General features: G+C 47.0%; 2 protein-coding genes across 3 annotated transcripts in view; both read left to right on the top strand.

Moving 5' to 3' along the window:
* LOC102966284 (stimulated by retinoic acid gene 6 protein-like) overlaps nucleotides 1-13,684 on the top strand; it is a 64,516-nt gene extending 50,832 nt beyond the window's left edge. For both annotated transcript variants that reach the window (XM_042965008.1, XM_015540740.2), the window contains 8 exons: nucleotides 3,333-3,408; nucleotides 6,696-6,777; nucleotides 7,112-7,160; nucleotides 7,614-7,731; nucleotides 8,688-8,807; nucleotides 10,076-10,239; nucleotides 11,440-11,586; nucleotides 12,296-13,684. In XM_042965008.1, coding sequence (XP_042820942.1) covers nucleotides 3,333-3,408; nucleotides 6,696-6,777; nucleotides 7,112-7,160; nucleotides 7,614-7,731; nucleotides 8,688-8,807; nucleotides 10,076-10,239; nucleotides 11,440-11,586; nucleotides 12,296-12,444 — 905 coding nt within the window. In that variant the 3' untranslated portion in view covers nucleotides 12,445-13,684. The remainder of the gene's footprint in view (nucleotides 1-3,332; nucleotides 3,409-6,695; nucleotides 6,778-7,111; nucleotides 7,161-7,613; nucleotides 7,732-8,687; nucleotides 8,808-10,075; nucleotides 10,240-11,439; nucleotides 11,587-12,295) is intronic.
* An 11,328-nt stretch (nucleotides 13,685-25,012) lies between these two features.
* Nucleotides 25,013-26,564, top strand: part of CCDC180 (coiled-coil domain containing 180) — a 60,348-nt gene continuing 58,796 nt past the window's right edge. Inside the window, exons 1-3 of the mRNA XM_042964736.1 lie at nucleotides 25,013-25,079; nucleotides 25,380-25,447; nucleotides 25,695-25,790. Coding sequence (XP_042820670.1) covers nucleotides 25,052-25,079; nucleotides 25,380-25,447; nucleotides 25,695-25,790 — 192 coding nt within the window. The 5' untranslated portion in view covers nucleotides 25,013-25,051. The remainder of the gene's footprint in view (nucleotides 25,080-25,379; nucleotides 25,448-25,694; nucleotides 25,791-26,564) is intronic.

The raw sequence follows: 26,564 nt of genomic DNA on the forward strand, positions 1-26,564 counted from the left end.
AGTATTTTCTCAACCATCACCATTGCACAACCATCACTACATCAAATTTAGAATATTTCCATCACCCTAAAAAGAAATCATGACCATTTGTAATCACTCCCCATTTCCCTTTAACTCTCCCAGCCCTAGATTACCACTGTTTTCTGGCTCTGTGGATTTGGCTATTCTGGACTTCTTATATAAATGGAATCATATAATGTGTGGTCTTTCTTCATTGATTTCTCTCACATAGCCAATGTTTATAAAGTTTATCTATGTCATAGCATGTGTCCCAATTTCATTATTCTTTCTTGCTGGACTTTAAAAATAATATTTAAGTTTATTTATTTATTTTGAGAAAGAGAGAGAGAGAGAGAGGAGGGCAGAGAGAGAGAGGGAAAGAGAATCCTAAGCAGGCTCTGTGCTGTCAGCCCAGAGCCTGATGTAGGGCTCTAACTCAAGAATGGCAAGATCATAACCTGAGCCGAAATCAAGAGTCGGATGCTCAACTGACTGAGCCACCTAGGTGCCCCTATTATTTATTGCTGAATTTTATTCTGTTGTATGAATATACCACATTGTGCTTATTCATTCATTAGTTGATGGAAATTTGGGTTGTTTCAACTTTCTGGCTATCATGAGTAATATTGCTATGAACATTCATCTCCAAGTTTTTCATATATTTTCATATATCTTGGGTGTGTACCTAAGAGTGGAATTCTGGGTTATATGGTAACTATGTTTAACCTATCAAGGAATTGCCAGACTGTTTTCAAAAGCAGCTGCATCACTGTGTATTCCCACCACCATCAGGGGTCCAATTCCCTCCATATCTTCACCAACGCTTGTTGGTATGTGTCTTTCTTTTTAAGTTTTTATTTATTTTGAGAGAGAGAGAGAGAGCACAAGCAGGGGCGGGACAGAGAGCAAGAGAGAGAGAGAGAGAGAGAGAGAGAGAGAGAGAGAGAATCCCAAGCAGCCTCCTCACTGTCAGCACAGAGTCCTATGCAGGGCTCAATCTCACAAACAGTGAAATCATGATCTGAGTCAAAATCAAGAGTTGGGTGCTTAACCGATTGAGCCATCCAGGCGCTAAGCTATATGTCTTTTTTATTACAGCCATCTAATAAGTCTGAAATGGCATCTTTTTGTGGTTTGGGTTTTCATTTCCCTGATAGCTGATGATATTGAGAATCCTTTCATGTATTTATTGGCCATTTGTACATCTTCTGTGAGTAATGTCCATGGAGATTTGTTGCCTACTTTTAATTTTTTTAATGTTTATTTTTGAGAGAGACAGAAACAGAGAAAGACAGAGAGAGATAAAGCATGAGCATGGGAAGGGCAGAGAGAGAGAAGGCACAGAATTGGAAGTAGGCTGCAGGCTCTGAGCTGTCAGCACAGAACCTGACGTGGGGCTCGAACTCACAAACCATGAGATCATGACCTGAGCCGAAGTTGAACACTCAGTCGACTGAGCCACCCAGGCACCCCCATTGCCTACTTTTAAATTGAATTATTTATTGATTATTGATCTGTAAGGGTTCTTTATATTATACATAAATCCCATAAGAGAGATACAATTTGAAAATATTTTTTCCCATTCTGTGAGTTGCTTTTTCACTTTCTTGATGGTGTCTTTTGAAACACAAATGTTTTTAACTTTGATGGAGTCCAACATATTCATTTTTCTTTTATCACTTTTATGTATCTAAGACAACATTACTTAACTTGAAGTCTACAAAGATTTATTCTCATATTTTCTTCTGAGACTTGTATAATTTTAGCTTTTACGTTTAAGCCTGTGATCTATTTTGAGTTAATTTTTGTCTATGCTGTGAGGTAAGATTCTAGCTTCATTGTTTTGCATGTGAGTATCAGTTGCCCCTGTGCCATTTGTTGAAAAGCATATTCTTTTCCCCCACTGAATTGCCTCTTCATCCTTCTTGAAAATGCACTGACAATGAAGGTTTACTTCTGGATTATCAGTTTATTACATTGATCTGTTTGTCTATCTGTATGGCAATACCACACTTCATTACTGTAGCTTTGTAGTGAGTTTGAAATCAAGAAGTGTGAGTCTCAAAATTTCCTTCTTCTTTTTCAAGATGGTATTGCCTATTCTGGGTCCCTTCATTTTTATACGAATTATAGGATTAGCTTATCAATTTTTGCAAAAATTTCATTGGAATTTTAACAGGGGTTGGGTTGAATCTTTAGATCAATTTAGGGAGCATTGCCATGTTACCAAAGATCCAGTACATGAAAGTGGTGTGTCTTTCCGTTAATCTAAGTCTTCTTTAATTTCTTTCAACAGTCTTTTGTAGTTTTCAGTGTATGAGTTATATACTTCTGCTAAACTTATTCTTAAGTATTTTATCCTCTGCTACTAGTGCAAATGCAGTTGTTTTCTTCATTTTCACATTGTGCATTGTTAGGGTACAGAAATACAATTGATTTTTATATATTTGTCTTGCGTCCTGAAGCCTTACGGAACTCATTTATTAATGGGCTTGAATATTTTTGGTTGTTTGTTTACTGCTTAGGATCCTTAAATATAAGAAAAAGTCACTGGTGAATAGAGATAGTTTTATTTCTTCCTTTGCAGTCTGGCTGCATTTTCTTGCTGAATTGCCTCGGCTAGACCCTCTAGTATAATGTAGATAGAATTGGCAAAAGTGGACGTTGATTTTCTTATTCCTGAACTTAGGGGGAAAGCAGTCAGTCTTTCGCTGTTAAGTATGATGTTAGCTGTGGGTTTTTTTGCAGATGCTTTTTATCAGGTTAAGGATAAAAGGGGTGTTGGATTTTTTAAAATGCTTTGATTGGACTGACTGAGAAACAGCTTGTCCAGAAGCTTTTATACCTTCAAATCATCTCTCTTTCCTGTTTCTCCATACCTTTCTCATAAGCACACAGGATCACAATGAAAGCACATTAGATACAACCAATTAAAAACTGTGAGTAATGTCCGTGCAGATTCTCCACAGGATGGATGGGATGAAAGAACATTCAAGACCTCTTGATTCCAGTTATCCTTGTACATGGTTGCTCTTTACTAGAGGTGGCCAATCGAAATCAACTATCAATGGTTTTACAAGAATGGAAGGGAACTACGATGTGTATACTCCCTAATTTTCTCTTCCCCGTACTCACTGTAGATGGAAAATATTAATACCCAAGGAGAGGCTTGTGCGGGAAGTAAAGGATATCAAGGGTGTGTGTGTCTGAAATGAACCAGAAATATAAACAAACTTTATTTACACAACCCTTTCTGTGTGAGCTTCCGCATTTTGAAAATACTGTTTCTGGTTCATCTTCTCAGGCCTCTCTTGTCTCTTTTTCTACTTCAGGAGTCTGGCTGGTGACCATCTTGCCTGCCTCCCTCACGTGTGTGAGCTATCTGTTCCACATACTGGCCTGTTACAGGTAAGAGGGCTCTGGGAGTCATTTGTGTGTCTTCAGCCAGTACTTTTCTAAAAATTCCGGAGCAGTGACAGCAGTACCCAAATTGGAACCAGGAAGGTGTACATGGTCCAGGAACAGCCTGGTAATAAAACAAAACCAAAAACGAAAACACTATTGATTTGAGCTTCTACCATAAGCTTGATATTGTGCTTAGAATCTTTTGATTTTTACTACAACCGTGAGAGGTAGTTTCAGCTCTGTTTTTACAGCTGAGAAGGCTGAGACTCAACAAAATAACTCACCCAAGCCGTTAGCAGCTGGCCATGTCCTGAGAGGTCTTGTCACTTCTGCTACACTCAGCATCCCTGTTGGGTGTCAGGCCTGTCCTGCTCTCCAGGACTAAACACACTGGGTTCCCAGCAGGTGCATCTGGCTCAAGGATACATCAAAGGAGATCGGGTCAAGGGCACTAGGTGCATCAGTCTCTAGAAGAGCAGAGCAGGAGGAGGGGATGGCCTTCAGTATGTAGTGAGCACTCCACTGCAGACAGCAGTATCTGCCATCCCTCCTCTCTGTCTCTCAGTTCCTTCTTCCCTCCACCTCAGGCTGTAACTCATATGCAGTCACAGGAGGCCCAGGGCCAACTCCTACCCCTCCAAAGCATCCTGCCTTTACCTCCTCCCCATCTGGCTGCACAAAAGGTGGGTCTCTGGCAGATCGCATCCTGGCACAAAGAGGCCCCAGCTCTCCATCACAGCCCTAGCTTGCTCCCTCTCTCTGCTTTCTTCTCCCCAGACCCCATGGGTGGGCTGGACACTGCTGCTCTCCCCTTCCCTGCCTGATGCAAGGATATGTCTGCTCCTCCCTTCACTGACCTGCGAGTGCCTAGGAGATGATTAGTGAGACATTGGACCACAGCCAGTCACAGACACCTTTTAGAGCTGGCTGCACTGACATGGTAGAGGGCCCAGGGAAGAAATGGCTTCTGTGGTGGGGAGCCTTCTCTGGTGTCCAGGCTGGCCCCTTCTTCCCACACCTGTCACAGAGGAATGATGATCCCTGCCCTGTCTGCTTTACAGGACCATGGGGCAAAGGAAATAGTGGATAAGAAAGTCCTTCAAGTGGACAACGCTAGCACTGTGCCAGTATTTTTATTTTTCTTAGAATTATTACAACCTATATACAGCCTCTTTTAAAAAATGTTATAAAAAATATTTAGTGTAAAGGAAGTCTGAAGTCATTCAGACTCAAGTTTGTTGCCCCAGAGCCAAACGTTATTCATTTTCTGTATCCCCCCAGAAATTTCCTATGCACCATGCAAATATATCTGTGTGTTTGTATTCCTGATGGCATACTCTACTCCAGTGTTGCTGAGCTGAAACATAATAAAAACCACAGATGCAATTTTGAATTTTCTAATAGACATGAGTAAAAAGTAAAAAAGGAGATGAAAATAATTTAATAACATATTTTATTTAACGCAACATAGCCCCCAACCATCATTTCATTGTGTAATAAATATAAAAACTATTAATGAGATATTTACATTCTTTATTTCATACTAATTCTTGCCAATTTAGTGATTATAATGTTGCAAAACCTCCTGGAAAATGCTGGATATAGAATGTTAGGGGAAAAGTGGGACACAGATGTAAATGGGGGTTGTGAACATAACCACTGCCAACCTAATCTTCGTGCCGAGGGCCAGGCCGGGACCAGCACATGGGGAAAGCATGCAGAGGTTTGCTGGGGGGCTGGGCTTCTCCGTTTCCTTGATGTTGCTATAAGGTGGGTCTATCATTAAAAACAGTTTTCCATTTTTACCTATTTTGAAATATTATTACATGAGTAATACATACACGTCACAGAAAAAGTAATAGAGCAAATTGAAGAAAATAAAAGCCACACAGAGACTCAACTATCACATTCAGTCACCATTGAGATTGGGAACTATATAATATTAAGATTTTTAAATCGTCAGGGAAATCATGTCAAGACCATGGTGAGGTATCACTTCACACCTGTTGGAATGGATAGTACCTAAAAGACAAGAAATGACAAGTGTTGCCGAGGATGTGGAAAAAAAGGAACTCTCGTGCACTATTGGTAGGAATGGAAGTTGGTGCAGCCACTGTGGAAAATAGTATGAAGTTCTTCAAAAAAGTAAAAATAGAACTACATATGATCTAGCAACTCCATTTCTGGGTATTTATCTGAAGAAAACAAAAACAGTATTTAGAAAAGATATTTGCACCCACGTTTATTGCAACATTATTTTCAATATTCAAGATATAGAAACAACCTAAGTGTCCTTTGATGGATGAATGGACAAAGAAGACGTATCACACACACACACACACACACACACACACACACACACACACTGGTATACTATTCAGCCAGAAAAATGAGTGCAATCTTGCCATTTGCAGCAACATGGTTGGAACTTGAAGGCATTATGCTTAGTGAAGTCAGAGAAAGACAAATACTGTATGATCTCACTTATATATGGAATCTGAAACAAAACAAAACAAAAACCCAAGCTATAGATACAAAGAACAGATTTGAGGTTTTCAGAGGTGGGGATAGGGGATGGGTGTGGGTGAAGGGAATTAAAAGGTACAAGCTTCCGGTTATAAAATAAATGTCACGGGGAGGTACTCTACAGCATGATGACTATAGTTAATGGCACCATATTGCATATTTGATAGTCGCTAAGAGTAGATCTTAAAAGTTCTAATCACAAGAAAAAAACTTGTAACTATGTGAGGTGATGGATGTTAACTAGACTCCTGTGGTGACCATTTTTCAACATGCACAAATATGGGATGATTATGTTGTACATCTGAAACTAATGGAGTGTTATATGTCAATTATATCTCAGTTTAAGATGTATTTTATTTTATTTTATTTTATTTTATTTTATTTTTTTATTTTTGTATAATTTAAGAGAGAGAGCGCACACACGCACACAAACTGGGGAGGAGCAGAGGGAGGGAAAGAATCTTGAACAGGCTCCACGTTCAGTGCAAAGCCTGACATAGGGCTCGATCCCAGAACCGTGGGATCATGACCTGAGCCAAACTCAAGAGTCGGACTCTCAACCAACTGAGCCACCCAGGTGCCCAAAACGTATTTTAAAAATATTTTTAAGGCTAGTGAGAACTGTCCCACGAGCCGCGGTCAATACAAGGAAGCTGAGCTGGCTTCTATCTCCCTCTGCAGGCTTTTCTGTTGGCATCTGTTGAGCTCTAAGTACATAAGGAGCTGTGGTTATGAGCATCACTGATTCCCCACTTTTTCTCTAGAAAGCACATGAAGAGGCTGTGGGCAGGAAATAAACACTTTCTCCCTTTGAAGTTCCATCATCCTTCCTCATCGAAGAGTGTGGTAAGTCTACAGAGGCCTGTCTCTGCTCTGAGACTAAGTGGCCAAGTCCTGCTCTCCTGCCTCTTAGGCAGGGGCAGCATCCGGGGGGAGGGACAGCCCTGCACTGGGCATCCAGAGTCCTCAATTCTAGTATACTCTTCTGCTGGGTGACCCAGGATAGTCACTATCCCCATCTGGCCCTTGGTTTCTTCATCTGTAAAACAATGACAGTCATGGCATCTGCCCTGGTATGTTGGTGGATGAACCTCAAATGAGGCAGAGATTCTGGCCCCGTATATTGGAGGTAATCAGTGTTTTCACCCCTATGAGACCCCTTTTCCTTTTTAAATCTCAGGTGGCCATTGCAAGGTACTCTGGCTGGCAAATAGCCTATATTCTGTGGGGTAAGTGTCATCATGTGACCCATTCCCTGGGCACCTATGGGGTCCTGGCTGTGGGGAGAGAGAAGAGAGGTGAGGAAGAAGGAGGTGGGGGGTAGGTATGGGTAAAGGGAATCACCTACCTTCCTTCAGGAAGGAGGGAGAATCCCACACTCACAAAGCTATCATTACTACCTGCTCGAAGCCCATGGGGCAGAAATGATACAGGTGGTGGTGACTTAGAGGAGCAAGTGACTCTCCCAGGCAGGACACAAATGCTTTCTAATGGAGTTGACATTTGAACTGCAGGGCGAGCCGCAGGTGAGCAGGAGGAAAAGGGAGGTCGTGCCAGGCAGAAGAAGCTGCATAAGCAAAAATGCCAGGACCTTTGGTGGGAGGAAGATAGAGGGGCTCTGCAGGAAGTCATGACTGGGTCGCGAAGGGCCTTGAGTGACTATGGGTTCCCTTGGTCCACAGGCTACCTCATCATCCATGTGGTACAGAGCCTGTGTGGCCTGATGATCATGTACAGCCTGGTGTTGCCTGTCGTCCACAACCAGGGCCTGGAGATGCTCCAAGGACTGGGCATCGGGACGTAAGTGCAGGGTGGGCTCTCTGTCATTGCCCAGGGCCTAGGCACTGGTGTAGCCTCGAAACTGCTGTTGGGCTCTCACCCATTCCTGGACCGACACTCTCAGCTCAGACCCAAGGATGGGCCAAAATAGCAACTCATCACAATGGGAGCCTTACAGTTCATAAGACATTTCCATTCTCACTGTTCAGTGGGGTGCTCACAGTTGTGTCTGGGGGGGACACACACATATCCATTGTATAGCTGGGAAGGTTAAAGTGCAGGGAGGTGACAAGGGAGTTCGGACACTATAGAGGGAATCTGAGTTCAGGTTTTAGATCAGCTGTGTGACCTTGGGTAAATTACTTCTCTGAGCCTCAGTTTATCCCATATGGAAGGTAAGAGTGAAGGCTGACGTAACTGATAATTCACTGTGCATCTTTTCTCTTAAGAACCCTTTAAAGGCCGGGCCTCATATTAACATCCATTTGTCAGACAAGGAAACAGAGGCACAGAAGGCTAAGCGATTTGTCCAAGGAGGGGAAGAGGCAGGGTTGGGAGCTAGCGATCTGAAGCCGAGGCCCCATTTAACTGCCACCCACACTGCTGCTCAGGCGATGCACACACAGGATGTGGCACTCTCCGGGGACCTCCCTGCTCTGAGCTCCTTGGTTCCGCACTCCCCCAAAGCTATGTGGGAGGCTGGGCAGAGCCTGCCCGTCCACTTTCAGGACCTTCATGAGCGCTTTAAAAACTTCATGCTTTTCTTTGATTCCCATGCTGTTAAACACGCATCCCAGCTGCCACTCGTGGACAAAGGGATATAATTAAATCCTGGAGTTCTAGTATGGAGCCAAACGACCTGACTGTGTGACTTTGAGAAAGTCACCTCCCCTTTGTGAGCCTCCGTTTTCTCAACGGACAGTGGGTGTGCCTCAAGCACAGAGCAGGTGCCGCAACAGTCTCGCCCTGTGTTTCAGCCTCACCATATCCATCGTCCTGGGTCTCATGACCCTGCAGGTATGGATCGCCACCAGCTTCTTCCTGCAGCCAAAGATGAGCACGGCTGACAAGCAGAAGCCCTTGGCTCTCAACAACAGGTGAGGGCAAAGAAGGAAATGGGGCTCGGGGGCCTTGGCTTCAGCAGTCTCTCCTTCCTTCCTCTTCACCCATGGCAGGTTCCTTGGGGGACAGTGCCTTCTCTGAGAGGGTGAGGGGCCGTGGCTCAGAAGTGGGCTCAGGAACCAAACCGCCTGGGTCCAAATCCTGGCTCCACCCCTTATGAACTGTGTGACCTTATGTGACCTTACTGAACACCTACGAACCTCAGTTTCCTCATTTTACAAATAATTGCACACTCCTCACAGAGGTATTCTGAGAATGAGATGTGTTAAAATATGAACTTAGAACAACAGTACCTGGCCCATGGTGATCCTTTGGAACTCATTCATTTGAAGCCATTCACTCGGGGAGGAAACAACAGGGCCACTGGAGATAAAGAGATATTCCTACATGACCTGCCTGCAGAAGCTCACGGTCCACAGGAGCCAGCAGGCACAGTCACGTGGCCCCAGTACACTCCAGACGGTGTGAAAGGCTCATAAGAGCAGCACAGGGAATGGAGAAAGAGAGACGGGGTGGTTCATTCAGCTGAAGGTGGGGAGTTTGAGCTGAGGTCAGTAGGGTGGTGGGATTCCTATGGGGAGAGCTGAGGAGAGGGCATGGCCAGCAGCCCTCACTGCACAAATGAAGGTAGGAAGCCATAAAAGGGCAAGATGTGCTGAGAGAACCATGAGAATCCAATATGGTGACCATGCAGTGGTCACCATAGGTGGTGAGGGGCAGAGAGGAGGCACAAAGTGATGATCCCAGAAAGGCCCTTCTCAGAGATGGCCCAGAAATCCAGCATGCAGAGTTTGGGCTTTATCCCATAGGCAACAGGAAACTACATGGTCAAGTGGTCACTTGAAAAGTTTCCTCTGGAGGACTTGGAACATTTCCAGCTGGGGGCAGGTCACTGTTACAACAGATAGTGGGAAAGCCACAAACTCTGCTGTAACCACAAAGCCAGCTGTAGCCACATGAGATTCCTTCCCATACAGGAAACCTCAAAACCCAAGGATCCCATGAAACATCACAGTCTCCACTTGTCCTGCACTGGGCTCAGCGCCTTCTATGTGGTGTCTGAGCCAGTCCCCACAGCAGTGCTGTGTGGTGGGGACAGTCAGCTCCCAGTTACAGCACAAGGTCACAGGGCTGGGAAATGGGAGCAGCAGGATTTGATCACAGGCATGGGGTGCTGAACCAGCCTGCTAGCCACTTCCTCATACTGAAAGGGTGCTGCCCATCTGCCTGCTTCCGTTTGCAGGAAAGCCTTCCACAACTTCAACTACTTTCTGTTCTTCTACAATGTGCTCCTGGGCCTGGGCGCCTGCCTCTCCAGGCTGCTCATCAGCTGCATCCTGGGCACGTGGCTGATTGCCCGCATCGACAGGACCATCATGCAGAATGGCTATGAGGGTGCAGACATGGGTAAGTGGCCGGTCCCTGAGGCCACGCATTGAGTCAGGTGGAGGGGACTAGTCTTGTACCTTTGTGGTGCCTGCAGGCTGGGTACCAGAGGCCTGGACTTCACACTCTTCGCCTCAGAGCTCAGCTTCTCATGGAGGCTATAAAGCTGAGTAGCAAAAAACATTCAGGGGGTTCCAGGGTGGCTCAGTTGGTTAAGCGTCCAACTCTTGATTTTGGCTCAGGTCATGATCTCATGGTTCATAAGATCGAGCCCTGCATCGGGCTCCACGCTGACAGTGCAGGGCCTGCTTGGGATTCTCTTTCTACCCCTCTCCCTAGCTTGCTCTCTCTCTCTCTCTCTCTCTCTCTCTCAAAATAAATGAATAAACTTAAAGAAAAAGAAAAACACATTCAGCCTAATGGTCAGAAGAGAATTCAGGCAAGTAAATTGCTGCATATTTGACAGACCTTCAAGATATCATGGAGAGCAGTAAGAGGTACTAGAAATTCCATCTGAACAGTCAGAATGTAAATATGAATGCACAGCTCTGAAAATTTTGAGAAAGAACACATCTCGGAATGACTGGTGTGTCATTAGTTGGAAACCTAACTTAGTTAAGAAAACGGTCTGTTCAGTTGAAATAGTCTGAAATCAAGCCATTTCTGTAGAGCGAAAGTAGCTTTTGTCTTTTTTTTTTAATTTTTTTAAATGTTTATTTATTTTTGAGACAGAGAGAGACAGAGCATGAACAGGGGACGGGCAGAGAGAGAGGGAGATACAGAATCTGAAACAGGCTCCAGGCTCTGAGTGGTCAGCACAGAGCCCGACGCGGGGCTTGAACTCACAGACTGTGAGATCATGACCTGAGCCGAAGTCAGACGCTTAACCGACCAAGCCACCCAGGCGCCCCAGCTTTTGTCTTATTTCTGACCTGTGTCCAGTCATTCACTCGTCCATTCATTGTGGGACTGACAGCCTCTCCGTATCAGCCACAGCTCTCCTTCTGCTTTGAGCTTCACATTCTCCATAACATGGTTGGATTAGAATGCTATCTTAAGAACCCTTCCTGCTCTTCCGACCTAGTTTTCTAGGTTCTCAGTGAGAACATGGGCACCATATAGGAACAAAGTGGCATTGCAGCCACATCATCAAGAGCACAAGCTCGGGCATCCTGGGACACAGGGCATACTGCATGGCCTGACTTGCCTTCTGGGTTTCAGGGTTCAGCGCCTGGATTGGCATGCTCTATGTGGATCATTATCATACCAACCCTGTGCTCGTCAGCTTTTGTAACATCCTGATCACAGGGCACAGGGAGCGGAGGCTGCAGCAGGCCATCAAATACTGGTGCCTAAATCAGTCAGCAGGTAAGGCTCTGTCTGAACCCATGCTGGGGTTGGACAATAGGGAACAAGTACCCTAAGGCTTCTCTGGGATCTCTGAGATGTTCCAGCTTCCCCTTTCTCTGTCCCCCTTCCTCCATACTCCCTGCCCTGGGAGACCTTTGACCTGAGAAAGCAGGAGGCTTAGTCTTCAGCCAGCCTGGCCATGGGACCCCTGAGGTCTGGTGTCCTTGTCCTTCTAAGTGGGCTCCTCCCTTGTTCCCAGAAATGAGCTCTAATTCCACTGTCTGAGTTCACTATTCCATTTGTTTGAGACCCCACCCATATCCCAGGGTTCAGAACAGGTGCTCTCCAAGATGGGGCTCAGTTTTGCTTACCACAAGTGCTTCTGGCCCCCAACACCTGCCTCCTCAAGGCTCTATAACCGTCTACTCCACCCCTCCACCCCTACTACTCTGCTCTGCCTTCTGCTGGGAAGCCCACCAATTAGTCATGTTTTGTGGGCACCAGTCTGGATTAAGTTCATCACTGTTCCCAACTATATCCAGCTATATCCAACATATATCCGGCTCTGGGACAAACTCATGTCCCTTCTGTCACCCTCATGTCCCCAGGGGTCCTGGTGCAGCTCCTTCTCCCACACCTCACACCTACCAGTCAGCTTCTCCAATAGCCTCTGAGAAGGACAGAGACAAGCCCTGTCCTCCAGGTCTGTGCTCTGATTCTCTCCCAGGTCCCCGAGTCTCAGCCAGGTCCAGGACGCGGTGGCTTCTGCTGCAGACCCTGGTCAACAATCCCAAACTAGTCATGCTCAGAAAATCAAGACCAGGTCATAGCTCCCGGGAGTTTACCCAGATTCTTTTGATGGGCTCAGAGAGCTGACAGTGACCTCCGACCTTGCTATAAGGCCATTCCAGGATGACTGCTCCAGAGAGGACCCAGGCTACCCAGCAGCTGTCCCCTGCATTGTGACAGGATGCACAGTCCCTGTCCACTGCATACAGCACCAGACACTCGTGGATGGCACCTGGGCTGAACCATGAAGTCTCAGCCCTAATAATTCACTCCTCTGGTAAAAAGATCAAGAACTAAAGAGAATTTCTGTTGAACAATCTTTTCTCAATGATTTCCACTATCGATGGTTAGGAGGCAGCCTTGGGGAGTTCCATATGGACAAACAGTTTGACCACAGGGCAGAACTTTGTGTCAGTGAAGAATGTGGTAAAATGGCTATCTATACCAGGAGAGTTTGACTATTGGACACAGTTGTTCTCTGGGAGACAATATGGCCTTAATCCAATAGGATCCTCATTGCTCCCCCACTTTCCAGGCCTCCTGGTGGTGGGAGAGACCCCAGCCTCTAATCTGGTAGTGTGAGCAGGCACACATTGGGCTCTTCCTGCCATGGCCACTGGGATGAGGAACAGATCAGAACTGACCTGGGTCTTGGGCACAAAGAAGATATACACATCTGACGAGGAGGGGATCCCCCAGGAAAGCTGCCTATCTGCGGAGTCAGAGATGGGGGTGTGCAGGCATTCTCCTTGGAGGACAACAGAGCAAAGGAGTGGGAGCAGGAGAGCCCCAGGCATGTTGGAGGAGGGGAGGCCTCTGGTGTTTGCAGTGCAGGGAATCAGGGGTGGGTTAGACCACCTAGGGAGGCTCAGACGCCAGGCTGGAAGACGCCAGGCCTGGACATTTCTCTGTGTGCAGAGGGCCCAGTCCTCACCCTGAGTCTTCATACCCTCGTGTAAGGTCTCTGATGGTTCAGGGCTTGTACAAAGTGACCAAAGTCATGCAGCTTGTGCAAGTGCCAGGAGGACATACCAACAGGGTGAGGGAAGTCCCCATCCACCTCATGAGTCCCAGAGCCATTGAAGTTCGGTAATCACATTAAGCATCTACTGTAAACCTGGTCCTATTGCTAGACGTGTCTGCCAGACTCATCTCTTTTAATTTAACCTTTGCGACTAGACTTTGTCACTCCACTTTCAGAAACTGAGAAAACTGTGACTGGCGTGTCGGGATCCCCACATGACCACTTCCAGCTGTGTAACACCAGCTAAACTCCTTTGCCTTTCTGTGCTGCTTTTTCCTCATGAATAAAAATGGCAATACCTGGGCACCTGGGTGGGTCAGTTGGTTGTGCGTCCAACCTGAGCGTTGGCTCAGGTCATGGTCCCAGGGTCGTGGGATGGAGCCCTGCATCAGACTCTGCACTGAGCATGGAGCCTGCTTGGGATTCTCTCTCCCTCTCCCTTTGCCCCTCTCCCCTGCTCTCTCTCTCTCTCTCAAAAAAAAAAAAAACAAAAACAAAAAACCCAATACCTGCAACACCCAAAATTATTTTGAGGATAAAATGAGTTAATACATGCAAACACTCCTAAGTTAGTGCCTGATACATCCTGAACTGAATAAATATCAGTTATTGTCATTTTCATTGTTTCACTTCGTTATGATGTGATTAATGTCTGTTCACCTCACTATGCTCTCAGCTGCATGAAGAAAGGAGCCTGTGATGGTCTCCCCTGAGGTAGTTGCCTTGCAAATTAGTGCTGATTTTCCCCAGGATCTACACTCATCGGCCCTATTTGCTTCTAGACCTACTAGTAGACTTGGCCTCAGAAGGCATCTTGGCTAGCAAGGGAGAGTGTGGGGATTGTCCCATGGCCACATATATGGACCCTACACCTGGAAAGTCAGAAGTCATCCATGACCCATCAGGTCCCCACCAGGGAGGAGTGGCCACAATGTACCTGACAGGCTGGGGCCTCTAGGGAATGTCTGTCTTTAAAAGAATTGTATAAAGAGGTACAGGAACGCTGGAAATCCTACTTTATAGGTAGCATAAATGTTGATGGAATGAGGCCCAGCTGTAGCCTTGAAAGGTGCCTCACAAATCTTGCCCCTGGACATGAAGCAAGCAGGAAGAGTGTGGAGGTCACGGACAAGGATCCCAGGAGGATTCTCATGTAGGTAAAGAGGAAACACAGAGCCCCTAGAGGGAGACGGAGGATAGAAAGTCCTGGGACCTCATCCACTGGCAAATTCTCTTTCTCTGGTCTTGTCCTTTCCACACACGTTTGATTTCTTTACATGATTCCTCTACATAGTACTGATGTACTAATTCCAGAGATGGAACTAGAAAACGACAGTTCCTAATATGTGGCCAAAAGAAACGTCAACAGGAAAAGCAGAGAATGTTTCCTCTTCTTTCAAAGCTGTAGGAAGGCAGCCACTGTCCTGGGGCAGAAAGGGGCCTGGTAAGTGTTATTTCTAGACACCCAGCTTCCGTGGTTGTAGCTAATGCGTATGGAGGTGCCTTCAACCGCTGGACTCCCAAGAGTTCTGAGGGGCTGTCTCTGCTCCTGGCCCAGGTTAGGGATACTGAAATGACATGTCCTCTGCAGAAGTGGGATTTGGGGCCTCCTTCAGTAGTGAGGGAAGGGGCCTGGCCCATCTCCCTTTTCCCCGCATACAATAAGCTGGTGACCCTGCAGGATTTCTTAGTTCATGGAGGAATGTGAAAGTCAGTATCTCATTTATATTAGCATGGGAAATGAAAGACCCAAACCTTAATTCTCAGGCTGTAAAAAAAAGAGGATTTTAAGATAATATTCAAATCCAGCCTTTACTATTTGCTACAAATAGATACACCCCTCCATAACAGGGAAATAGGCCTTGGGGAAGAACAAAGAGGGAGATGAAGCAGGGTCACCTCCTCTTATTCTGGTCCTCCGGGGAGCCCCAGAAAGGGCTCACAATGTTCTGCACCTCAGATGGGATAGCTGACCTAATGCACTCCGAGGGTCCCAGGTGTTGAGGAAGAGGTCTCACTTGAGCTGGCCTCTGGGGTGTGATCTGCTGCTGGTACTGGGCTCTGTTGGGGGCTTGGTGGCTGGCTGGAAGAGAGGGACGTCCCCCATGGTCATGGCCCACCCTCCCCACCCTGCCCTCACTGCACTGTGCTCTGGGCACTGCGCTAAATGCTTAGTCAACAGTACCCTATTTGTCCCTGCCACGCAAGTGATCAATCAGCATCACCCATTTCACAGATGAGGAAACTAAGTCTCGGAAACCTAAGGTGAGTTGTCCCAGGCACAGGGCTGGTCTATAGTGGAGCTGGAATTTCACTCCCCAAGACCACACTTAGTCTGAAGTTTGACCTTAAGCCCCCAGGATTCAGCTACTGCCAAGCCTGGGTGCTCACTCATCCTTGAGCTTATTGATGACCAGTTCTTTTTGGCCTTGAATTTTCTGCTGGCCAAATAGGACAGGAGCTCCCCCAGCAGGACAAGTTGTAGCTACAGGACAGGCTCACCCGTGAGCCTGCCAGGAGCCACGGTCAGATGTCCCTTCCAGTGCCCACCCGGCAGGTGTAGTCCAGGAGCCCCAGGCAACAGGGCCTGTGGTCAGCAAGGGAGTCACGGCCAAAGGATCTCTGGAGCCAGCCACAAGAGAGAGACCAGGGAGAGTCTGTACCTGCTCTTGCTCACTCCTGCCTGGTCTCACCTCAAACTGCCCCTCAGGCTCAAGGCTGTAATGATTTGCAGCCACAGGGAGCAGCTGCATTACTTTGCATTCCTGGAGCCAGAGGGAAGGACAGATGCAGACAGAGCCAGGGCAGGGTGGTGCTTCCTGGACAATGTGTGGTCAAGGAGAGAGGCAGGAGGCTGGTTCCCGGGTCTTTGTACACAGGGAAACCCTCCAATTCCATCCAGGTCCTATCTATCCTCTGAGATGGGCATAAGTAGCCCCTCCTCACAAAGTTGGACTTACCCCACCCACCAATTTGATGGGTCTCCCACTGGTCTGTTATCAAACTCTCCCTCCTGTGGGGGGAGGAGCTCTGATGCCCCTCCCTCCCCCCTTCCCACAGCTGCTCACCTCATTGTTTTTATGGAAGTTGATCAGATTCCTCTGAGAGGCAGACAGCCAGGAGCCATCAGAAAGAGCCCTCAATGGGATGAGCACTGGGCGTTGTATGGAAACCAATTTGACAATAAATTTAATTTAAATTTAATTTTAAAAATAAACAAAATAATAAATAATAAAGACAAATAAAAATAAATAATATAAATATAAATATAAATAAAAAAATAAATTTAATTTAAAAAAGGGGGACCCTCAAGCCCACAACTAGCCTCCCTTCCCCGCCCCATCTCACGCTGCACTACCGCCGAGGTCCTCCAGAGGGCAGGGCATGCACAGAAAACAGGCGTGGGACCTAGGCCAGGCTCTGGACTGGGAGAACGGGCGCGAGAGAGCTGAAGCTCAGGGACCCTCTAGCCCAACCCACTCTGACGACAGACAGGGAGACTAAGGCCTCAGGCAGGAAGTGACTTGGAGGAACCCTACATCTCCCTCCCCTCTGTGGGCACCTCCTGAAGGAGAGGTCCCACTCCCACGAAACCTCCCGCAGCTTTGCAGTGGGGAAGCTCTGCTGCTCCCCCAGCCTGGGTGACCGGGACAGGCAACTTCTTCGGCCTGGTCATCCCTAAGAGGAGCAGGATGCTCCAGTGCCAGAGAGGTTTGCCAGGCGCTGTGACCTCTGGACTCAGCAGGGGGCTCTCTCCTCCCAACACCCACCCACGTCCCACCCCCACCCGGATCCTGGCCTCATGGCCGTGCTGCCCCGCCCCGGGTTCTCTCACCTCCAGATAATCCTGCATGCAGTGTCAGCATCCCCAGGTCAGCGAGAAACGTGCCAAGGAAGGGGAACACACCCTGTGCCATCAGGGTGGGAGTGGGGATGAGCACTGGCTCTCAGGGTCCCCTGGAACCCTACTCGGAAAACTCCTCACCTTCAAGCTTCCACCCCAGGGTTCCTCAGTTCTCCTCCCCCCGCCCTCCAAGAACACCAGACTCCTACTAATCACCTCTCAAGGCCTGCTTTTCGCAATCACAGGGTGTGTGGTCCTGGGTCCTGGTCACTTCTAATGGAGGATTTTTGGCATTGACCACAGGAGGCAAAGCTGGAGGGGGAAGGCCCCTCCTCTGGGTGTGGAGAGCTCTGTTTGGGAGGGAAGAGCCCCCTCTCCTCTGACCTTAGAGCCCCTTCTCCACAGGCATACTTGCCTTCTGCTGCTGTCTCTTCTTGACTCTCTGGGGGATCATCTCCAGGGTGGCAAACTTGGAGATGCCTCCTGCCAGGGTCAAGGACAAGGTCAGTGAGGCCATTGTCTCCTCACCCCATTTCTTCCAAGATCCCCTAACCTCACACCCTGGACAACTGACTTAAGTCAGTGGCTACCAGTGCTACTCTGTCCTCTAGTGTGTTCTGATTCTAGAACAATCCTAGCTCCAGTACTCGCCCGATATGTGGCCTTGGGCCTGTGGCCTGGCCTCCCTGAGTCTGTTTCCTCATCTGAAGAATGTGAGAACTCCACCTACCTCACAGGGTCTCCAGAGGACTCAATATCGTGTTACTATCATCATTATTTTCCTCTCATACCTCCAACACATTCCTTTCCTCCCTTTAACCTTATCACCACCCTGTGAGGCCTGCACCACGGGATCATCACCCTCCATTTTCCAGATGAGGAGACAGAGGCCCAAAGAGGGGCAGTGATTTTCTCAGAGGCCTACAGAGAGGCAGCTGCCATTTCCAGCCAGAGGTCCTGCCCTAGAGCTGCCTTTACCCCAACTCAGCCCCACCGCTGACCAAGTCCTGTCCTCTGGGCTCTCAATGTGTGTCTAGGCCCCCAGCCCAGCCAAGCCATGGATGAAGAGGGACAGGGGTCTTGGGGACTTGGCTGAGTAGCCCCTGCCTGCTCCAGCCCACTGGAGTCTCTACCACCCAGGCTGGGCCCAAGACCAGGCCAAAGGCTTCACCTCCCCAAGGTACCCCTCAGGACATTCCTCTCCACAGCAGTGTTCTTCATCCACTCAGAAGGGGACTGCTGAGGTGCCATCTCTGACTGACAGAGTAGAGAGCAATCGGGGCACGGGGTGGTAGCACCTTGTTTCCTCTTTTTGAAGCTTCTGACTTCCATTCAGGAAGGATCCTCTAAGAATCCATTAGTTCCCCCAAACTCTTATAAGGTATTTGGGACATATGTCATGGCCAACTAGACACCCAGATGAGTCTCCTGACTGTGACTGATTAATACTGATGCCTGAGGGGCAAAGTAGGAAGTCACAGAAGGCACACATATCTCTCCCTGGCCCAGCCGTTTGCACCCAAGGCTAGGTGTCTGTTTGTCCACCTGGCCCATGGGATTCCCCTGCAGCGCCCACCCTGGTGCAGGCAGGGTGCCCTCCTCTTGGAGATGGAGTGAGTACTGGAGGAGCAGTAGGGCCCTGGCTTCCTGAGGACAGGCCAGGCTTATTTAGGGAAGAAAGAAACCCCCACTGATCCCCAACAGCCTGGAGGAAGCTAAGTGCCAGCAGGATGGACCCCATGGAAGCCAGACACCTGCTAATTCTGCCAGCTCAGCACCCCCTCGTGGAACAGCCCAGCTGCCACCACTGTATCCTATGACCAGGGCCGTCTGCCCTGCAAAGTGTTCCTCACCTGCTCATGGACCAAAGAGATCCTTCTTTCTGTTAATGTAAACAAGACTGGAATTTTTCAAAGATTTTAAGTGAGAAATAAAACCACACCCTGTCCAGTAGCCCTCCCCCCACTCACCCCTTCCTTCTTCCCAGACTTCCAGCGTCCACTCTACCTTGATAAGTAGCCTCCCTGCTCCATGAGTTGTCTTGCTACAAAGTTTTTGAAAATTTCAGGAGCTCTTCCTGAGGGGAGGAGAAGGAAAAGAAGGAAGGAAAATTTGAGGGATTGATGGGAAGGGTGTGAGCATAAATACTTTTTATTTGAGAACCCAGAAGATCAAAACTGTCTGCATGAGCATTTCCACTGGGCTCCTCTGAGCTCAAAGGGCTCCATGGGCCTGGGGAGGGGAGCCTTCATGGTGGTCACCTGGGGTCTCCATTCTCAGTTCTTCTAAGCAGCATTATTTTGACCAGTTTGGGTTCCAACTGGACATACAATTTGTTGCTACAAAGTAAGCACTCAAAAATCTCCAATTTGGCTCAACCCAATCTCTGACATTGAAGAGACCCAAAGCAGAACTGGTGGCCTAAGTTTTTAGGGAGGCTCAGAGGCCCCACCCCCAGCTCAATCCCTGTCCCTGAGGTTTGCTGCCTCCCAAAAGGTCCCAGCTGAAAGAGGGGGCAATGCCAGTCCTCTGGGAGATTCCTCACCCACCCTGCTCCTATGGAGAGAGGACTACCCACCTGGAAACTTTTCCCCACATCTTCTTCAGCGGGCAAATGGCATACAGTGAGCAGAAGCTCCTGAGGATCTGGCATTCCCACCTCCCTGCACACCATGCTCACTGGACCCACGGCTCTGCTCAGGTGAGTTCTTTGTACACCTGCCTGCCACCTCTGAGCACCGTGAGTCCTCTGGAGCCCTGTGGGTGCTCCCAGTACAGTCAGGTCGGTCCACAGGGTGTCGGACCTGGTGGGCCTGAAGAGCCTGGAGAGGCAAGAATTCCTTTTCTATTTTTCCCCTTCAGCTTTAGAATGTATTTGTCAAATTTTTCACAATTTTGTCACATTATGACTGAGCCTGAGCACATTTTCATATAGTGAAGGCTATTTATGTTTCTTTTTCTATAAACTGTGGCTTCATGTCTTTTGCCACATTTTCCACTGTGTGTCTGTTATTTCTCTTATCAATTTCTAGGAACTCTTTAGGTATTAGGGGTGTGAGCCCCTTTGTAATACGAATTGCAGATAGTTATTCCCAGTTTATCATTTCTCTCTTCTTTTGTTGGGATTTTTTTTTTTTGGTTGGTTTGGTGGTGTTTTTGGCCTGGTGTGTTTGTTTGCTTGTTTTTCTATGTATTGTTAAGATGTCGCTACTCCCCAAACTGATCTATAGATTCATACAATCACAATAAAGTATGTCAGCAGATATCTGGTGGACATTAACTACATGATTTCAAAATTTCCATAGAAATAAAAATGGCCAAGAATAGTCAAGACAATCGTAAAGAAGAACAAACTTGGAGGGCTTACGCTACCAGATGGTAAGCCTTAGGATAAAGCAACAGTAATCAGGGCAGTGAGCTATAATAGTTGCGAGGACAGACAGAAGGAGCAATAGACAGAGTCCAACTGAGACCCATACATATGAACACTTTGTATATAACAAAAGAGGCACGCAGAACAATGGGCGGAAGATAGTCTTCTCAGTAAATGGCCCAGGGTCACCGGTTACCTATATGGGAACACAATGAATCTTGATTCCTACCTTCCATCATAAACAAAATCAATTCCAGGTGGGTTTTAAATCTAAATGTGTAAGTTTATTTTTTTTTTAATTTAAATGTTTTATTTATTTTTGAGAGAGACACAGCACAAGTGGGGGAGGGGCAGGGAGCGAGGGAGACACAGAATCCAAAACAGGCTCCAGGCTCTGAGCTGTCAGCAGAGAGCCAGATGTGGGGCCCGAACTCATGAACCACAAGATCATGACCTGAGCCAAAGTCTGACGCTTAACTGACTGAGCCAACCAGGCACCGCTAAATGTGTAAGTTTAAAACAGCAACATTTGTAGTAGATAATATAGGGGAATATTTTCATGACCTTGGGCCAAGCACAGGTTTCTTAGGACATAAATTACACTAAGTATAAAGGCAAAAATTAATAAATTGGACCTTATTAATATTAAGAACTTCTCTTTGTCAAAAGAGAGTAAGAAGGCAAGAACAGAATGGGAATAAACACTTGTCATATGTTTATATGGAAAAAAGCATCAGATAAGATATGTAACTAACTCACATCAATTAATAAGAGAGACAATCCACAGAAAAAAATGGGCAAAAGATTTGACCAGATATTTCACAGAAAGATAACCGAATGGCCAAAAAGTATATAAAAGATTACACAACCTCATTACTCATCAGGAAAATGCAAATTAAAACCACAATGAAACACCACTACACATACACCAAAATGGCTACAATAAAAAATGTTAACAATGCCAATGTTTTCTTTAATGTGTATTTATTTCTGAGGGTGGGGGGGAGGGGTAGAGAAAGAGGGAGACACAGAATCCAAAGCAGGCTCCAGGCTCCGAGCTGTCAGCACAGAGCCCCATGTGGGGCTCAAACCCACGAACCATGAGAACATGACCTGAGCTGAAGTCGGACGCTTGACTGACTGAGCCCCCCAGGTAGGCTAACAACGCCAAATGTTGATGAGGACGTGAACAACTGGAACTCTCATACATTCCCATGGTGTAAATGCATACAACCACTTTCAAAAACTCTTTTGTAGTATCTGCTAAAGATGGACTTACACAAGGACGCCTGGGTGGCTCAGTTGGTTAAGTGCCTGCCTTTGGCTCAGGTCATGATCTCACAGTTCGTGGGCTCAAGCCCTGCATTGGGCTCTGCATTGGGCTGGTGCAGAACCTGCTTGGGATTCTCACTGTCTTGTCTCTCTCTGCCTCTCCCCCACTTGTGCTTTCTCTCTCTTTCTCTCTCAAAATAAATCAACTTCATAAAAAAAGATGGACTTATGCATACTCTATATGACCCCAAATTTCCACTCTTAGGTAAATACCCAGTAGAAATACCTACATATGTTCACCATGCAAAAGAATGGTCAGAGCAGCATTATTTGGTAATTTTCTAACTGGAAACAACCCAACAACTGCATCTATAATAGAAAGGATAAATAAAATGGGGCATTTTAAAATAATGGGATGCTATACAGAAATCAAAATGAACTCACAGCCACATTAAAAAATGTTTGGAACTTTACAAACATAATGAAAGAAGTCTGACATAAAGGAGTATATTCTGTATGATTCCATTTAGATAAAGTTCAAAAACAAGCAAAACTAATTCAAAGTTAAAATATGTGTTATCCTTGGGGAAAAGAGGGCAGTGACTTGGGGTAAGTACATGAGGGAGGCTCCTGGAGAGTTGGTAATGTTCTATTTCTTGGGGGTACTGGTTACCAAGTGTGTTCCCTTTGGGTAATTTATTAAGCTGTATACACTTATGATTTCCATACTCTTTGGTATGTATGCTATGCTTCAACACACAGATCCAATCAGTTTGATCCAGAATTTTTTTCCCATTTGGTAGCAAGGCCAGATGGCATAGCGTTTGGTTCAAGATTTTAGAATTACATGAACTCGATTCATATCCTGGATCTAACCCCTTCCTATCTTGGAGATCTTGGCCAAGTTACTAACTCTGAGCTTCAGTTCCTTCATGTGGAAAATAGGCTTATTATGCTACCCTGAGCATAGTTATGAGGGGATTAAATCCTCTCAATAAATATTAGCTCTTGTCGGTCCTTACTGGTCTCCGTTCTATGGACTGTGGAGAAGATAGACAATGACCAGTGGAAGAGGAAGGAAAAGGATGAGACTCTAGTCAAGAGACATTTTCTAGATGAAGACTGAGGGGGAAGATATGATGGTGAGGTGCAGAAAAAGAGTCTAAAGGCTTGGCTCCACTAAGGACTCCACTAAAGACCATTCCCTGTCTCTCACCTCCAGCCCACCTCTAACGTGAGAGGGACTAACCAGATGATCTCTAGCTGGTTATCACATTGCAGAGTTGGGAGGGCAATGCAAATGCCATCCAAAAGCCAAACACAAATTCCCATGTTTGATCCAAACTCAAACACAAAGGCCCAGACTCAGGAGCTAAGGGAGGCAAATTCTCAGTGGTAAGACCATGGGTTATTTTTATGTTCTCCATGGATTTTTTTCCTACTTTATACAATAAGTGTGTTGCTTACTGAGAACAAAACACGACACATGATACATCCATACCTACATATATGTATCCAAATATCTAGAAAAAAAAGAACCCTGATTATAGATGTGCTAGACACTAGAACCCAGAAAACATCTGGATGGGGAAAGCACTGTTTCCGGTGTATAAGGTTCAAGCCAGCATGGCATAAACAGAGGTATGAATGACTGCAAATAATTCCTGCACATTTCTTTTTCTTTTTTTTTTTTTTACCCCTTCCCTTGGTTACCTACACTTTCTCTTTTTCCAGTTAAAATTAGTCCAATCTTTTTTACAATATTTCACTTTGGTAATAAAATCCATGACCAAAGAAGGGGAATAAAAGTGTTCTCTATTCACTGTTAATTAATTTCTGAAGCTAGTCTGGATGGAATGATCACTTGTTCTAGGAAGTTGTCATAGGGAGCATTTACTAGCAATTGGAACAGAGATCCCTGCCGAGGAGAGGGATTTTTCTGGGGGAGTTGAGTACCTCACAAAACATAGGAAACCCTCAAGCCAGGTTCACTGTCAACCACAAGTATTTTCAGGTCTGGCCACATAGGACTATGGCTGGGTGTGTGGGAAAGAGACAAACTCTAGGAGTGTCAGATGAGGACATTCTAGGTATTCATGCGTTTACCCAGGGAGCATTCATTGTGTCTGAATCATGTGCAAGACACTGTGCTAAGAGCAACTGCCGCTAAGTCAAAATTAATAAGGTGTACCTGCCCTTCAGGAAACGCCTACTCTAGAGGTCCTGAACTCCTGTATTTGACTGCAATCAACATCCAGAGAGAGGAGAGGTTATAGGGGCTGAGGCAAATGAGTGGTTGGGATAATCGTTACTGATAGTGGAAGGCTGGCTGGGTCTGGGATTGCGGAAAGAGAAGGATCCCAGCAGAAGAGCAGGATGAGGAAGGGCAGGGGGGCAGGGGCATATGCAGGAGGAGTGGAGAGTTTGCTAAAGCAGGGAGAGTCAGGGTGGGAACCAGATTGGGGGGGGGGGGTGCTCTGTGGTCATCTAAGACTGAGTTGGATTTTGCAGGGGCTGCAGAGTTGATGAGGGACTTTTGAGCAGGAGAGAGGGTAGGTCAGAGCCATATTTTAGCAGGGTTATGTGGCAGTGGTGGGAGGATGAATGGAACTCAAGAGTCCTAGAAATTAATCTTTTCATTGTAATGCCATACAAGCCTGATGCCTGAATTCTGAGCCCTTCAATCTCGTAATCTGAGAAAGAGCTGGCCTTATTTAGAGAGGCTTTCTGCATCTTACAGCCAAGCACTGTGCTGCTTGCCAGCAGAGGTTGGTTTTAATCAAGTAAAGAAGACAGGGTGGATTTTCTTGACTGCCGTGGCTCGGAGTTACATCTCAGGTCTCCTACAGTTTTCAGAACATTCAGTGTACTGCTCTGGACGCTCCTGACAGCGCCGGGGCGCCCCCTTGCTGTGAGGAGAAACGGACTTGGAGGGAATACTTGCTAACAGTTTCCCCACTCCCAGTGGGGCGCTCGGGCGGCTGCGGGCCATCATCCCCTCCCTCCTCGGAAAGGAAGTGAGGGCGGGGCCAGCGGGGCTCCCGCCCCTCTGCGTTGCCTTGGAGACCGAGTGCGTCCAGCTGCAGTTGAGGCTGGACTGGCCCTGGCTAGTGGTGCCTTCTGCAGGTGGGGCGCCAGCCCCGGGCGCAGGGCCTCCCTCCATTGGCCGGGTTTAGAGGGGATGGCCGGGGACTGCACCGCGCTCCTCGGTAGGCTGGCGGGCTGGTGGCGTGAGAGGAGCCTGCTGGGTCTTCTCAGCATACATTAGGTGCCTAATTAGCACGGCCAGAGTCAGGCTGCTCCTTCCCTCCACTTCCGCCTCTCTTTGTCCACTCTTGGCGGGGAGTGGGGGAAGGAGGGAGTCAGGGATCCTTCAACTTGGGTCAGCTCCAGTTTGGGGGGTCAACGCCAGGTTGAAATCCAAGATGACACCTTGAGCACTTTTCCCAGGAGAGCTTGGGAGAGTGAAGCACAAAACAATAACGATTTATTATTCTTCCCCACCAAAGTCCTCTGGATTTGCACACTGCGTGGCTGGAAAAGCCAGCCTTCTCCGGGAGTTCGGTTCTTGCCGGAGGTTTGTCTCCTTTTTGCTTCTTTGCCACTCCTTACTTTTGCTTAAAATGAAACCCCTGAGGCTTGAGGGAGGGGGGCGGGGCTTGCTTTTTCTCAGAGCAGTGGGGTGGGTCCTGCCCCAGCCTGGTTGCCCGCGGGGGGGGGGGGGGGGGGAGGGGCGCAGGTCCTAGGCGGAGGACTTGTCCTGGAGGTTGGGGCTTCGGTTTCCAAACCTCTGACATGATTCCCAGACAATGAATTCCTAACAGGGGCGCCCCGTTCAGCCAGCGGCCAAGATGTCCTCAGTGGGGAAGGTGACCCAGGTTCCCAGCGGGAAGGTCTACCAGCAGATCTTCGAGGCTGAGGTAGGTGTGTCCCTTGTGTCCCTCTGTGCCCTCTTCCCTCTGCACCCCAAACCTCCCTCCCTCTGAAGGCTTCTTTGTCCGGGAACCCAATGAAATAAGGGCTTTGAAATTGTTTTGATTTAAAAAATAATTCTTATTGGTTCTTAAAGTGTAGGAATACAATATTAGAATGTCTGTTCTTGAAAATTAAAAAATGTACATTAAAGTTTTAGTTAAATTAAAAGTTAAATTATTCAGAAATCGCCAAAATTAACCAGTGGGTGTCTTGGGACCTTTTCCTATGCACCAAAGCGTTTCTAATTTTTCTTTTTAAAACCTGGGTTTGATTCTATAACAGTGTTTTGAAACCTGCTTCTTCCCTGTTAACGGTATTGCACAGACCTTTTGCATGTCAAGGGGCATTAATGCAACTTCAAGGTGTTTAGAGGCTGCCCAGTTGTTAATCCAGGACTTCCCATAGTGTATTAAAGTAACACTCTCTTGACAGCCAAATAGGTTGCTGGAATTGCCTTGCCTATAAAAAACTTGTCTATAAAAAACTGCACAGACAAGAACAGTATCTTAAAAGAAACACACAAACTCGAACCTTTCCTTTGATGATCTGTACTGCTTATTTAAAACGAATTTTCATTCCTACTCTGAGCCCTAAATAATGCTCTATGTAGGAGGCTTGGAAATTATAAAAGTATAAGGAGGCCAAAGAAACAAATTACTCACATGATCCTGCCGCCTGGAGGCAGCACACCATTCTTAACGTTTGGCACACTTTCTCCT

This window comes from Panthera tigris, chromosome D4 (assembly GCF_018350195.1).
Source record: "Panthera tigris isolate Pti1 chromosome D4, P.tigris_Pti1_mat1.1, whole genome shotgun sequence".
Classification (NCBI taxonomy): domain Eukaryota; kingdom Metazoa; phylum Chordata; class Mammalia; order Carnivora; family Felidae; genus Panthera; species Panthera tigris.